At 36.1% G+C, this 16,832-nt stretch overlaps 1 protein-coding gene across 1 annotated transcript; it reads right to left on the reverse strand.

The window, feature by feature from the left end:
• Positions 1-15,588: 15,588 nt before the first annotated feature.
• LOC141651822 (uncharacterized) lies at positions 15,589-16,374 on the reverse strand. Its single transcript, XM_074459518.1, has one exon. The coding sequence runs from the start codon at positions 16,372-16,374 to the stop codon at positions 15,589-15,591; it is 786 nt and encodes a 261-aa protein (XP_074315619.1).
• Positions 16,375-16,832: the final 458 nt, after the last annotated feature.

Below are 16,832 nucleotides of genomic sequence, written 5' to 3' on the forward strand. Positions count from 1 at the left end.
TTCTTCAATTACATGGAGCATTTGCCTATTCACTTACCTTTTGAAGCCGAAGGTTAGAGGACTTGTTCAATATCGATGGATGTATCCATTTGAGAGATTTCTTAATTATATAAAAAAAAAGATTGGCAACAAAGCTAGGGTGGAGGGTTCCATATGCAACTATTTTTTTTTAGAGGAAATTTTGAATTTCTGTTCCCTATATTTCGAAAGTCATATTGACACAAAAGCGAAAGACTTAGATGTTGGTGTAAATTCCGATGACCAGCTGGATTCAAAATTGCCTGAGTTATTCAATGATGACATGGGAACTACAACCGGGAAATTTATTCAGAGGTACTTGGGTGAGAAAGAGTATGAAGAAACTCATTTTTATGTGCTAAGAAACTGTGGAAAATTTTTAGAGTCTTAATAAGAGTAAGTTATTACTTCGTCATTACTCAATACATTTTTATTTATCAAATTAGATCAAAATTATAGGTAACACATAATTAAAACATTTTTTGAGTACATATAGGGAATTTGAGACACATATCAAACACACATTTTCTGATGTCACGTCCTCTGATGATGTTTGGAGTAAACATGACAAACGTTTTTCGAAATGGTTCCGAAATGAAGTAAGTAATACATTTTATTTGAAAATAAACATCACATTTGAATTACTTATTAAATATTGAAAAGAATATATATAACACCTTAATTAACATATTGTGTTATTGATATGCTTATTGATTGAAGGACCCTTTAATAATAGCTCTAGCATTGGATCCTAGTAGCAAGGTGAAGACATGGAGACGATATTCTATCAATGGCTATAAATTTCGAGCTTATAAGGAGGGAGTTAATGTTTCGAAAGCTACCTTAAGTAATGGGGTTTGCGTGGATTCTACAGAACGGACTATGGAACCCAAAATGAAGTTATTAAGCTTTCTTATTATACTAAGCAAAGGGTTTATAGGGTGATATTGTTTAAATGTGATTGGTTTGATAATTCCCTACAGGGACTTAATATCCATAAGGTATACGGACTAGTAGATCTAAATGAGAAAAAGAAACTTCGTCGTGGCAGCTTTTCAAGTCGATCAAGTTTGTCATGCTCCTTATCCAACCACTAAGCAAGGTAATCAGTGGTCCGCGGTTTTTAAATTCAAGGCAAGATCACAAGTTGATGCTCATGTTGACGAAATTGTCTTCCAAGAGGATGTGGTTGTCAATGATCACTCAATTTCACCAATTTTGGTAGAAGAGAAATAGAGTTAAGATGAATATAAAGTGGTTATGGAAATGGGTGAAGTGGAATATGACGGGGATGTCGGAGAAGAAGAGGATAATGAATATGATGTTGAAGCAAATAGAATAGAGGAAAACGGGGAAGAAGAGGAAGAAGTCGGAATGCTTTTTTCAGATGATGAACCTCTTGTGATTCGTAGTACGTGATAGTGATATTGATAGTGAGGGGTGAGGGGACTAATTGTAATTCTACAATATTAATCAATTCATTTAAATGTATGAATTTTAATCATTCAATCAAATTTGAACGTTTTTTAAACATTCAATCAATTCAATTAAATTTATGAATTTTAGATATCAATCAAATTGTATGACTTTTAAACATTCAATCAAATGTATGAATTTTAATCAAATAATGTATATATTTAAAAACATATGAACTTTTAAACATTCAATCAAATTTGAAGCACTTTTAAGAAGTTTGTTTGATTTCATTGTTCGTAGTTAGTGTTCATGGCACTCCATTTTTGTTGGAGTAGCAATTTGCATTGTTAAATTATATAGTTATTGTTCATTTCACTCCATTTTTTTGGACTAACAATTTGTACAAATGATTTTTTTGGACTAATAATTTGTACTAGCAATTTTTTTGGACTAACAACTTGCATTGTTTATAATTAGTGTATATGACAAATTTCATTCGAAAGATAATAGGGAGTGGTAGTAGGGGTGTACCTCGTCCTGAGGAGGAGAACGACGAGATTACTGATGATGAAGAGGTTCTGAATCCAACATCGGAACAGGAGAACATGCAGATCATTCTCTCACAGACTGCAGAAAGTGGTAAATGGTAAGTGTTTTAATATTTTATTTTTATCTTTATGAAAAATATATCATTTAAATATATTATATTTGAATTTCTAATATATATGTATGTTTTAATTTTCAGCTGGAATGACAAGGCTGTCAAAGCTTATGTCACTTGGCCGTTCACTAATAACTTCACAGATGACGAGTACTTCACCAAATGGAGTGGGCCGTTCCATGCACTGCGTATCAAGATGTGGACTCCAATATGCAAAGAAAAAGCCACAGAGGGTCCCCAGCACTTGGTGGGAGTGGCTCAAGACTATGGAAGAATCAGATCCTGATTTTGCCAAAATTTCTAAAATAAACGCGGCAAATAGAAGGTCGGGTGCTAAAGACAGGAAAGCATTAGGCACCCACACTCTAGGCCGGAATAGTTGCTCCGATACTTTCAAAGAAATGGTAAGTATTGTATTTATTATTTTCGCAAATTGGTTAGAATTAATGATTGTTGAATATAATCAATTTATGTTTTTATGCTACTTTAAGGGTGAGTCGCCCACACCCTACAAGTTGTTTGAGAAGACCAAGAAAAACAAGAAGGGCGAGTGGGTTAATCCTCGAGCTGCTAAAGTAGACGTAAGTTAATATTTATTGTATTTCTCTCATTTTCAATGTTTATATTTATTGTATTTCCCTCATTTTTAAATATAATGTCATTTTTTCCTTATTGTTGTTTTTTAAGGCCGCTTACAAGAAAGAAATGAGTCGACCTATGCTCATTGGAGAGGCTCCAAACGAGTACCAGTCGTAGTACAACGCTGTCAATGGCTTTGACAAGAAGTCAAGGCTATTTGGGACCGGAGATAAAGGGGCCGATGTGTGGTATAAACCTCCATGTAACAGAGGTGCTTGTCAATCGTTCTCTTATGCTCCTAGCATGGTTTCCCAAATTGCCACCCAAATGAACAATGAGCGAGCCACATGACTAGCTCTTGAAGAAGAATTTCGCAACACTCAAGTCACAGTCCGTCTCCAAGCTGAACAAATAGCAGCCGTGCAAAAGGCTTGGGCTGAGATGCAGCAATCTCAACCCCCTCACTCATGCTCAGGTTTCCCCACCCCTTTTCGTAGAGACGACTATGCGGATGACGGCCATGGCTTTGGAGGTAGTGATCCCCGTTGAACCTCTAGGTAATAAGTAGTATCGTCGTCTATGTTATTATGTTAGTCTTTATCTTATGTTAGTATGTTAAGACTTTATCTTAGGTTAGAAACTTATGATTGTGGCTTAATATTTTAGTTGGTATGTAAAAGACATTGTTTTATGAGACATTGTACAAATTTGACCAAATTTTCTATGTAACAATTTCGTTCTTCCAATCGTGTCTGGTTTTCTATCGTTAATTTTGTTGTCCACTCTTGATTCCCGCTCTTGCGATCGACATGAAAATGGATTCCCGCTTCGCTGTCGACGGTTGTATATGGTTTATTGCAGTTTTGGTTGTATTCGCTTGGTTTAAAACAATGCAAAATGGGCATTGTGGCGTGGCAGCAAGGTGTTGTTTCCAGCCACTGCCTTTAATTTTTTCGAACGGAAAATCCGTCAGCAAAGTTAACATTCTGTTGACTTCTCTAACAGAACAACGGTCAGGATTGTCAAAAACACTGACAGATATTCTGTCAGTAAGTCAATAGAGTGTTGACTTTTGTGACGAATTTTCCATTATTTCCTGGCGGTTTTTCCGTTAGAAAGGTCGACATCTGTTGACTTTCTAGCCCATCCTAGATGAGGGCTTTGACGGAATAGCCGTCAGTAGGAAAAAAACCCTGACGGAAACACCGTCAGGAACCTGTTTTTCGTGACGAATCGTAGTGACGCCAATTCCTGACGGAAAAACCGTCAGCCGTCAGGAGCCCGCATTTCTGACGGATAAAGCGTGTTATTTATGGAATTTTTCCGTCAGGTTCCCGTGTTTATTTTGTAGTGGTCGATCCATATGATATTTCCGATCATATGGGGAGCAGTCATGTATAGGTTGATTTGGTGTCACGCGGGAGACGCGGCGAGCTTCAGACTTGGACTCGAGTCGGCATGAGATAGTTGACATAGTCTTCTTTAGAGAGTCGTACTAGTATGACTTGTATTCTTTATTTTACATCCATGGTTATGTAATTCAATAAATACTTTCTTTATATTAAATGTTTCTTAATTGCAACTCCGATTTACCGCATCGGGAAACCGAGATTGTAACATCCTCCCATTAACTTGGCTGGGTAAGAAGTGGATGTTACAGGTTCCAAGAATGATATATAGATTTCAATACAAATATGTACAACATAAATACTCATGGTGTCTAAAACAATGTAAATGTCTTCATGTATTATTTTAAGGGGAAAGTAGCAAATGAATCCAAAAGGTTTATTGATATGTGCATTTCACCCCCATAATTTTTAGTAAGCGCAAATTAACCCCATACCTTTAACTCTTGGTGAAATTTACCTCCATTGAATTTATTTGGCCGATATCTATATCAAACTAAAATAGCGGAACTGCTAGACATGTGGTCGTCCCACAATCACTCTTATAAACTAATTAGCTAATTGATCGTATATGTTAATAAAGCTAATAAAGCTAATTAACTCGCATGTTTCAGAGGTTAGAACGACTTTTTGTGTTGGTAGCTGAATTAGTATTATGTATGGTGACATATGATTTAAAGGTAATTGCCAAAGATGAAAAATGAAGAAACTTTTTCATGTATCACTCTAATTACATAGGATTATTTACTTCGTTTTCTCTTTAAGAGTTTATGAAAAATGAAGAATGGTTTTGAAATAGGTGATAGGGTCATGGGTTTGCTTACTAGCACAAACAATTTTAGCGAGATGTCTTAGTTTATTGGTTAAGAGTTAACACGAAGGCATTAGGAATAATAGGTCCCAGGTTTGAATCCCCCTCTCCTCTATGTAAGAATTATTTGAGCCCGTATAGGTTCCGAATTAATTCTCTGTTATGTGGACCTAATTACTGGTATCAGTCATTTTAATTGATAACGGCTAAATATAATAATTCGGGTTTTTAGTGGGAGTAATGGTATTAGTGGATTACGGTTAACGTTTACAGGCCCGTTAACATTATGGGTCCACTTACCTAATTAGCCCCTCCTGCCACCTACTTATATAAACCACTCCTGTTTGTGGTTAATCCAATTTTTATAAGGAAAATACACTGAAAGAGAATTGGGGATTAAGGGAGGCAGGAGAAGGCAAAGCTTTTAGGGTTCATCATCTAATTGTTCTTAAGAAATTTCTTCATCAAACTCAATGACTACTTCCGGTATGTATCTACCATTAATTATCGCTGCAATCAAGATCCTTTAATTTATGTCTAATATCTGGTATCAGAGCTTGGTTCTGATTGCCATTTTAATTCCGAGTTCCTGAATGATATAATCTTTTTCATTCATGATTTTTTACATACCCATGATGTTTCAATGATGATTAACTCCTATTATCAACCCCTTATGTTATATTGTTTCCACTGCCCATAATCAATGAATTTTAGGGTTTTATGATTGTTTTTTATTATTGCCTGGGATCTCTGCCTCTCATTTTCGCTGACCCATAATCGAATTATTAGAGTTTTTTCGCATAAATTATGTTAATTATAAGATCTTACGTGCACACTGCAACCCTGGACCGAAAATTTTCAACGGCAATACCCGCTTTTTATGCGTTTGACTCCATAGTCGATCGTCTACACTTGGCGTTTGAAGTTTCTGTAGAAATAGTCTATCGACTAATTTCCGGGCTGAATAGTTTTCTTGACGCATTATAGTTTTTCGATACCTTATGATTGATTATGTATGCTCGTATGGTATTAATGTTAACATGCTAATGAAAGTCCATATAAATTCTCATAACCTTATAATTATATTATTGTTGTATGCATACATACTAATCATTATATATATATATATATATATATATATATATATATATATATATATATATATATATATATATATATATATATATATATATCGTTTTGGTATCGAATGAAAGAGACCTTCGCATTATGACTAGTTGAAGTTCACCACAGTGATTTCATCTCGTACGCGACCAGGTCTTAAAATGGAATCGTACTGGACATTCACATTAGGTTGAAGTTCACCACAGTGGACTCAAATTATGTAGTGAATATATGACTAAGCAACTAATGAGGGTAAAGTAACTTGTATTAAGGTTTTACCCACAGGTAACCTGACATTAAAGTGAAACACCCATTAGGGAGAGTATACTCGATTATGTAATTAAGCATGCGTAGGTTGTCCACTGATATTATACTTGCTTGATGAATGTTTATGAGTTGCTTATTTAAGTTTCAAGTCTTAGTGATAATTGATATTGTGTGTTAAACTCAAAGCCTAATATTCTGAGCATTGTTCATAATATAGTACCGTTGCAAAGCTCCCTCAATAACTGTGTCCAAACAGTTCCACAACTTGATGATACTAATTACTCGGAATGGAAAGAGCATCTCGAGTTCTATTTAGGGATCCTTGAACTTGATCAAGTGCTTACTGGGACAGCTCCAGCTGAACCAGCTAATGGTGCGAGTAAAGAGGTACTTGATGAGTATAACTGGTGGAAGAAATCTGATAGTCTTTGCTTAAAGTTTTTGCGTCTTACCACTACAGCAAACATTAAGTCCTCCATTTCGGAGACAGGCTGTGACACAACCAGTAAGTACATGTAAGTCATTAAGGAACGCTTTCAGACTACCGATAAAGCGTTAGTTGGAAGGCTTATGTCTGAACTTACCACTTCTAAGTATAATGAGAATGTGACCACCATGCAGCAAAATGTGTTGCATATGACGAATCTGACAGCTAAGTTGGGAAAACTGGGCATGAAGGTTGAGGATCCGTTCCTCGCCCAGTTTATCATCAACTCTCTGCCTGATAAGTTTGATGCTTTCCATCTTCATTACAACACCGTTAAGGAAATTTTGAGTGTTAATGAATTAACCAATAAACTGGTTCAGGAAGCAGCAAGAATCAAACATAAAGATGAGGCTGATGCCTCAAGTAGGAATGGTGGCTTGTCCCAGGCACATCATGTGCATCATGTAAGCGGGAAATCTAAATGTAAGTTTGGAAATAGAAAGGGCATGAAGTCTAGCCCTTCTGAGAAGTTGACTGCATCTAGCATGAAGAAGGATATTAAGAGGCAGGAGACCGAAAGTTGCCATTTCTGTAAGAAACCTGGGCACTTTCAGAAAGATTGCATAAAGCGTCAGATTGGTTCAAAAAGAAGGGTAAGCCTTTGGCTTTAATATGTATCGAATCAAATTATGTTGAAGTTCCTTCTAATACATGGTGGCTAGATTCAGGCTCAATTGTACATGTTTCGAATTCCTTGCAGGGATTCCTTACGACAAGAACCATAAAGCCAAATGAGGCCTCCTTATACATGGGGAATAAAAATAAAGCCTATGTGGAAGCCATTGGAAGGTTTAGCTTGGAATTAAGCACTGGATTTAAGTTGAATTTGGAGGATACCCTTTATGTTCCCTCCTTCGGGCGCAATTTAGTTTCAGTTTCTAAGTTAGATAACGATGGTTTTAGATTAAGTTTTGGACAAGGTTGTTTCAGTATGTTTTAAGACAATATTTTTATTGGTTCTGGGATTTTGGAAAACGGAATGTATCGTATTTATTTAGATAAATTGTTTTCATAATCTCTTTTTGTTTCTCATAATATTTCTCTGCATAATAATTTTAGTTCGAAACGTGGAAGGTCTAATGAAAGTTCCTCCTTCTTATGGCATAAACAATTGGCCCATATTTCAAGAGAGAGGATGAACATATTGGTTAAGGACAATATACTACCTTCTCTTGATTTTACGGATTTTATGATGTGTGTTGAATGCATTCAGGGTAAGCAAACCAAACACACCAAGAAAGGGTCCACAAGAAGCACTACTCTTTTGGAAATTATACATACAGACATATTGGTCCGTTTGATGTTCCCTCCATGAGCGGAGAGAAATATTTCATCACTTTTATCGATGATTATTCACGTTATTGTTATCTTTACCTTTTGCATGAAAAATCTCAATCAGTAAACACTTTAGAGATTTACAATAAAGAGGTAGAAAGGCAATTAGGAAAGAAAGTGAAAATCGTAAGGTCAGATATGGGTGGTAAATATTATGGCAAATATGATGAATCAGGACAACATCCTGGTCCATTTGCAAAACTCCTTGAAAGTTTGGGTATTGTCCCTCAGTACACAACCCCTGGTTCTCCTTGGATGAATGGTGTTACTGAGAGGCGTAATCGAACCCTATTAGAGGCTGTAAGGACAATGATGTGTAATACCAATCTACCTATAAAGTTGTGGATGCATGCCCTTATGACTGCTGTGTATGTTGGAAATCGGGTTCCCAGTAAGGCAGTTTCAAAGACACCATTTGAACTGTGGAAAGGGTGGAAACAGAGTCTTCAACACTTGATTGTATGGGGATGCCCAGCAGAGGCACGCATTTATAATCCATATGAAAGGAAGCTTGATCCTAGAACCATTAGTGGATTCTTTATCATCTATCCAGAAAAGTCCAAAGGGTATAGGTTTTACTGTCCTTCAAACAGCACCAAAACTGTTGAAACCGGAAATGCCAAATTCCTTGAAAACGGTGAGACAAGTGGGAGTGATCAAGTACGAGACGTCGTCGTTAATGAGGTTAGGGTAGCCATTCCGGTTCATGTGCTGCCGACACCTATTTTACAAGTTCCACATAATGATAAAATTGATCCAATCAATGTAGTGGAACCTAATCTTGATGATCCTCCACTCCAGAATAAAATTATCGCCAATAATGATGTTATAGATACAGCACCTGAAATAGCATTAAGGAGGTCCACAAGACCAAGAAGGTCAACTATTCCAAATGATTATGAAGTGTATCTACAACAATGTGAATTTGACATAAGTGTAGATAATGATCCGGTTACGTTTTCGCAAGCTATGAACGGTAATGATTCCGACAAATGGATTAATGCCATGAAAGAAGAGATGGAGTCTATGGATTAATACCAGTAAGTCAGAAGGCTGTCGGCTGCAAGTGGGTCTTTAAGACCAAGCGTGACTCCTTAGGTAACATTGAACGACATAAAGCCAGACTGGTAGCTAAAGGCTTTAATCAGAAAGAAGGCATTGACTATAATGAAACCTTCTCTCCAGTTTCTAAGAAGGATTCTTTACGGGTCATTTTAGCTTTAGTAGCTCATTTTGACTTAGAGCTACATCAAATGGATGTGAAAACGGCATTCTTGAATGGGAGTTTAGAAGAGGAAGTCTACATGGCTCAGCCTGAAGGCTTCGTTATTGATGGCAAAGAGGACAAAGTCTGTATATTAAAGAAGTCCATTTATGGGCTTAACCAAGCTTCTCGGCAATGGTATATTAAGTTCCATAATACCATTACCTCCTTTGGGTTTCAAGAAAACACTGTTGATCAGTGTATATACCTGAAGATCAGTGGGAGTAAGTTTGCATTTTTGGTCTTATATGTCGATGACATACTTATCGCGAGCAGTGATTTGGGTTTATTACGTCAAACTAAAGATTTCCTATCAAACAACTTTGAGATGAAAGATATGGGGGAGGCGTCCTATGTGATCGGGGCGGAAATATCTAGAGACGGATCACAAAGGACATTAGGGTTCTCTCAGAAAGCCTATATCATGAAGGTCTTAGAAAGATTTAACATGGTAAAATGTAATTCCAATGATGTTCCTATTTAGAAAGGGGATAAGTTCAGCTTAAGTATGTGTCCTAAGACTGAACTAGAACGAAATGCCATGAAAGACTTTCCTTATGCATCTCTGGTTAGAAGCTTAATGTATGCACAGGTCTGTACAAGACCTGACATAAGTTTTGCAGTAGGTATGTTGGGTCGATATCAGTACAACCCTGGAATGGGTCATTGGAGCGCGGCTAAGAAAGTTTTAAGGTACTTAAAGGGAACACGGAACAAAATGCTCACTTACAGAAATACTGATCAGCTTGAGGTTATTGGATACGCTGACTCAGATTTTGGAGGATGTGTGGACTCAAGAAAAAAGCACTTTTGGTTACGTGTTTGTTTTGGCTGGGGGAGCAATCTCCTGGAAGAGTGCTAAACAAACAATTATCGCCCCATCCACTATGGAAGCTGAATTTGTAGCGTGCATTGAGGCTACTATTCAAGCTTTATGGTTGCAAAACTTTCTTTCAGGGCTTAGCATTATGAATTCTGTTGCAAGGCCGCTGAAAATTAACTGTGATAATGCCGCAACTGTCTTCTTTTCGAAGAATGATAGGTACTCTAAAGGAATAAAGCACAAGGAAATGAAGTACCTATCAGTTAAGGAGGAAGTTCGGAAAAACACGGTGTCAACTGAGCACATCATGACTAGTGCTAACATAGCAGATCCTTTGACTAAGGGATTACCTCCAAAGACATTTTTGAAGCATGCTACTGATATGGGTCTGGAGGCTAATCATTAAGGCTTTTCATTTATGTTGGATCCTGCTAGTATTTTGTAATGATGACACTTATGTTTTGATTAATCAACTTATGTTTTCTTATGATGATGATTTCCGAACAGTTTCTGTATCGTATTATTGTTATTGTATACATTGTTGATGTTGCACGATTAATAGAAGTAGTCCTTTTTCCCCAAGGACATTATCGGGGATTATATTTTCTTCTTGTACAGACTGATTATTCTAAATGATCGGTCCGTAGTACGTGGAAGGGCCACTTCTCTTGTATAGTAGTGTCTTCGCCATGACTCAACCGGTTGTTTGGAAGTGATCAGGGTAATTAAGATAAACCCATTATGAGTTCATTTAGCCTTCAGCCCACCTTATGATTCTACTTATGCATGACATTATGTTTCGGTCAGTAATATGGTCCAAGTGGGAGAATGTAAGAATTATTTGAGCCCGTATAGGTTCCGAATTAATTCTCTGTTATGTGGATCTAATTACTGGTGTCAGTCACTTTAATTGATAACGGCTAAATATAATATTTCGGGTTTTTAGTGGGAGTAATGGTATTAGTGGATTACGGTTAACGTTTACAGGCCGTTAACATAATGGGTCCACTTACCTAATTAGCCCCTCCTGCCACCTGCTTATATAAACCACACCTGTTTGTGGTTAATCCAATTTTTATAAGGAAAACACACTGAAAGAGAATTGGGGATTAAGGGAGGCAGGACAAGGCAAAGCTTTTAGGGTTCATCATCTAATTGTTCTTATGAAATTTCTTCATCAAATTCAATGACTACTTCCGGTATGTATCTACCAGTAATTATCGCTGCAATCAAGATCCTTTAATTTATGTCTAATACTCTATTGTAGTGAGACTAAGTGCGCGCTTCGTTGAACCAAAAAAAAAAGGTAATAGGGAAGATAACGTGGTTGTTGATTTAGACAGACAATTTTATACTCCCTCCATTCAAATGAATTTCATATGTTTTTTTTTAATATATGTGAGGTATATTTTAATCAAGTGTATGAAATTCATTTGAATGGACTAACTTAGTTGGTAAATTAACAAAAAAATACTCGTAGTATATATCACCTATGGTCAACACTCCATGCACAAATTTGCGATATATAGATTTTCTTCATAATGGACTACCCGTTATGTTTATACCATAGCGTAAAATTGTGTCGAACAATTATGATTATATTTGGTGATCCAGATTCCAATACAGTATCCAATTTTATTTTATCCTCCATCTTTTATGATTAGATTATACTCCCTCCGTCCCGGTCAATAGTTATCTATTTCCATTTTTTGGGTGTTTTAGTGAATAGTTATTTATTTCCTTATTTGGTCATCTTTTGTGGGCATCTTTCAATGTACATGTGGGGCTATAGGTTTTGTGTGGTCCAAATCCACCCATTTCTCTTTCCTTAATTTTTGTGCCAAAAGCAATATATAACTATTGATCGAGATGGAGGGAGTACCAAATTTGTACACTGTTATATAGATTTTAAAAAATTAGGTTTAAATTATGTTTTAGCCAAAAACAAATATATATGCCCGTGCAACTTTACACGGGTTTTAACCTAGTTAAATATATTACTCTTTACTTTTTACCATTTCGTTTTCCCATTTTTTAAAAATTTGGTTATGGACTAATCTACCCTTCCCACCCTTCACCTTTAATTCCCAAAGTCCTAAAAGTTTCTTCTTTGGTCTACTGCTACTCCCACCTACAAGTGCGACGGCCGTAACTTACATTCACCACCACCTATGATAGAACCCTTTAGAGCCTACTACATCGCAACCACGTAACATGCCTCCACCATCACCTAGCGACCCACATCCACACAATGTCGACGCCATATATTTTGGGAGAATAGAACAATCACCCTCACGTAAGACCCATCACCATTGAATCCGACTCCGCCACAATAAACACCATCCCTCTTTCCAATCTATTCAATGACCGGGGAGAAGGATTTGTGGGTAAATTATAGGTGGTCGGATTTGAGGAATGGTAGTTAATGTTGCTGGGTCGGTTTCGATTAGGATGGGATGGTGGTACTGGTCAGGGCCGTCCCCGACATTTTGGCAGCCCTGTGCGAGATTTATACGATAGACCCCTTAAGGCCTTAATTATTAGCGTACTTTATATTTTAACAAAATATAAGAATTTTTAAATAAGCATTTAATTTTTTATACAAAAATATAAACATTTTATTTTAATTGGGTGATAAAAAAGACCCTTTATGTGGTATAAATAAACTTTTGTATCTTCAAATACAATCAATTGTAAGTATCTTGGCGGTAATGTATCACAACTTCTCATATCGACGCAGGTTCGAGCCTTGGCAGAGGCTTATTTTATATCATTTTCAAAAGCAAATTAAAGTTCAAAATTGCAGCTAGTGAGAGTCAAACCAAGAATGCTAGGAAAGTGGGGCGCCTACCTTACCAATTGCACTACAAGACTTCTTATGATTAATATATACGTGAAGTAGTATATATCACCATATAGTAGCTTCACTAATAATTGGGCCCGTTAAAATTGGGGGCTCTGTTCCATCGTACGGATTGAACACCCTCTGGGGCGGCCCTGGTACTGGTGGTCACGAGAGTATGGAAGAAATCTTCTTGGTGGTTGGTAGTGAATTTGAACTGACCTCAGTTTTGTGGTGGTCGGACATAGGTGTTGTGGATAGTAATATGGTGGTCGGAGGGAGGCATGTCGTGGTACAGTGATAAGAGGAGGGTAAAATTGAGTTTTAACGAATTTACATAGTATAAAAGATGAGTGTTTTTTTATGCTTTCCATTGGCTAGTGATTTTAGGGCTTGAAAAAATGTTTTATATAAGTAGGGCCCCCCATGTTCTTAATACACATTTAATAACTCTCTCTCCCAATTTCATTAATTAATTACGTCTTTTCCTACCTTCTTGAATTAAATACATTACACTTTATCCTATTCCTCCACCACTATCAACCCTAATCAAAATACATACAATCAAAACCATGCATAAAAATGATAATTTGTTGAAATATTACAAATACATTAGGAACATGTAAAATTAGATTGGAAAATTAAAATTAATCATCGACTTGGAAATAAAACAAGTTTCAAGTTTTAAATTACAGAAAACTAATAAAAAGTTTATGAAAAATGCATATAAACACTGGAAAATTAAAAAAATAGAAGAATAATAATAAAAAAAAAAACTAGACGTATTTGGTTGAAAATTAATGAAGGACAAAAATCGAAGAATATACGTTTAATGTTGATGAATGGGTATTTTTTTTTATTATATGTGAATTCGCGCCAATTATTTTCACCACCACAGGTTCATAAAACACTAAAAAGTATGTATCATAAATAAAATATTTAGCATAGTGAGTATAGATTTTTTAAATACTAAACTATTTAACTCCTATATCCAGTTATAGCGCCTGCTATTACGACAATATGACCTGTGTATTTTTTGCACGGGTTTAAAACCAGTTAGTATTAATATTCAAGTTATATAATGTTAATTAATTATATTAATTCAATTTTCATACTTGAAATAACACAAAAAAGTTATAGTAGAATTGATTTGCACCATAGGGTAAATTTGTGGGGCTAATATGCACATAATGTAAGTTATGGGGGTGATTTGCACATAAGACTAAACCTTTGGGGGTTATTTGCTACTTTCCCATTATTTCAATGCAATAAATATATTTAGGAACCTCATCTAACACTTGATATATTATTTCATAGTTTTTTTAAAGAGTGTATTTTTAATATGTGGCCTCCATTCGGTCCGTAGAACAAGAGAAAAAGGATTATACATCGGATGTATTACATCAGACTCCATATATATTTGTGTTTTTGTGTATTTTTTTCGAGCTTTATAAAATTCAAAAGTTACATTTCAGTTTTTTGACGTCAAAACTCAAATTTTTCCGAGCTTATATGTAATGTTTTTGAGTTATATTGTAATTTTTTAGTTTTATGTTGAAAAGAATGAATTCAAAAACTTTCTAATAAAACTCATAATTTTTAAAACAAAACTCAAAAACTTTAACTAAATGCTCAAAAACTATACCATCTATAATCCACTTACTGGTAGAACAGGGCCTCCCAAATTCATTTGGCTGCCCTATAACCGTTATTTAACAAAAGAAGTTAAATGTTTGTTACAAACAGAACAAACATCATAAGGTTAGATGACTAATATGATTAGCTTAAAAGAATTCTATACATAGCAAAAGAATCCAAAGAATCAGGGTTGTAAACAAGTTATCATAATACAATAACACAAATTCTTTGTTGTTTCAAATTTTCTCTCATTCATTCTACATTAGTGAGAGGCAGTCTTAGTGAGAGATGGAGACCGTTTCTCCTATGTTTTGGTGTTAGAGGAAGCTTGGTTTTAGTAGATTTTTTTTTCATTAACTTGGGAGTTTATGATTACCTAGTTGGCCCAATATTACGAGACAATCATGAGTATTGTTTTGTCATTAACCAAAGTCCAAAGATCAACAAACATGGTTATTGGAAATGTATTCCCTCTTTGTCTTACCTTTTGTGATGCATCGCTCTCAGATAGGAGGGAATTACTAAGTTCCGTTTAATTTTCCAGTTCATGAATAATGTGAATAGATCAAGCGGCTAAAAGATAATTGAGTCCCACATTCAAACTGATTTTCGACGTGTTTTCTTTCGAATTAAGATTTTGACGGGTTTGACTAACATCGACATTCCCATACGACACATTTTTTTACAGGTCGAAAACCTGAAACTTTTTGCTGAAGATCCGGTTGAAGAAATTTGGGTCTTTCTTCTATTGGAAAATAAAGATAGCAAGATATAAACAATTGTATTGATTATCAGTTATATGTATTACAAGAGAGATTACAAGCTATATATATATATATATATATATATATATATATTTTTTTTTTTTTTTTTTTTTTTTTGGTTGTAAAGAAAGTGTGCACACTAACTATCCATCCATTCACATACAAGACCATGTCTTTGTTTTATTAAACGATCTAGGAATAAAACTAATAGCTAAACAATGAAAAGAAGCGGCAACCTCCAACACATCCTTTAGTAGCGCTTTAAGGAGATGATGCGTACGTTCGATCCCAGCTAGCTGGTAGACAATGGAAATGCAGTCCGTAGAGATCTCTAAGTGACGTATGCCTTGTTGCTGAGCCCATAACATAACCGTTAACACCCCCAATCCCTCGGCCTGTAAAGGTGATTCCGCTCTAATCTTTCTTACCTCACTACAACATCTTTGCCCATTCCCTAGTATACCCTCCCAACCAATCCTTGCTTTCTCCATCCCCCTCCACCCAGCATCCACCATAACCCTTACATAGTCACAATTTTTAATTTCACCCACAATACAAACCGGGTTACTATCTCTGATCCACAGCGCACTATCAGTTCTTGAAATACCGGAAGGAACCATTGTATTGAGTATTTCCTTATCGTTCGCCTTCATCGCTTGATCTGCCGTCCCAACCAAATGCGCCCATAAATTATAGAACATTAGCGGATGGAAGGTCAGACCTTGGAAGAGTATTTTATTTCGAACACTCCATAGACACCAAATCATTGCCACAAACCGTATCACCCGAACCTCTCCACCTTCCAAATTTCCTAAATACGAAATCCATTCAATTATCCATTTCGTAATATCCAAATGTGAGCCCAATTCAGCACGTATTCCGAGCTCTGAACAAGCCCATAATCTTCGTGACACAGGACAGTCACGAAATAAATGTTCCATCATTTCCATGCTCCGATCCCATCATTTGTCAAACATAGCTTGCAATTTGCGGCAATCTCAATATTTCTTTTCCTAAAATTTTTTCCTACCGAAAGAGTATTTGTAACAATTTTCCAGACCAGAATTTTCCATGTTTGAGGCCCCGGCAATTTCCATAACCTTCGCCTGCAAAACAAGCGTAAATCCTCCCCTATTCTTGCCTTGTCTTTTTCCGATCCTCGTCGATCCATAAAATCCTCAAATATAACACCATAGCCACTCTTTACACTATACTCACCATCGTTGCAATGAAGCCAATACACCTCATCCCTTATTTGCGAATTGCAAAAAGGCTTAGATAAGATTAAGAGTGCACTTTCTTCCTCAAAAATTTGTCTGACAAAAACTTCATTCCAAGCTCTTCTCCCATCAGCCATACTCATAGTCAAGTCCTTAATCATCATGTTCCTCATCTCCAC

This window comes from Silene latifolia, chromosome 1 (assembly GCF_048544455.1).
Source record: "Silene latifolia isolate original U9 population chromosome 1, ASM4854445v1, whole genome shotgun sequence".
NCBI lineage: Eukaryota > Viridiplantae > Streptophyta > Magnoliopsida > Caryophyllales > Caryophyllaceae > Silene > Silene latifolia.

What these genes read in the sequence shown, in the direction of transcription:
- LOC141651822 (XM_074459518.1), bottom strand. Translation starts at nt 16,374, where the DNA reads ATGGAACATTTATTTCGTGACTGTCCTGTGTCACGAAGATTATGGGCT.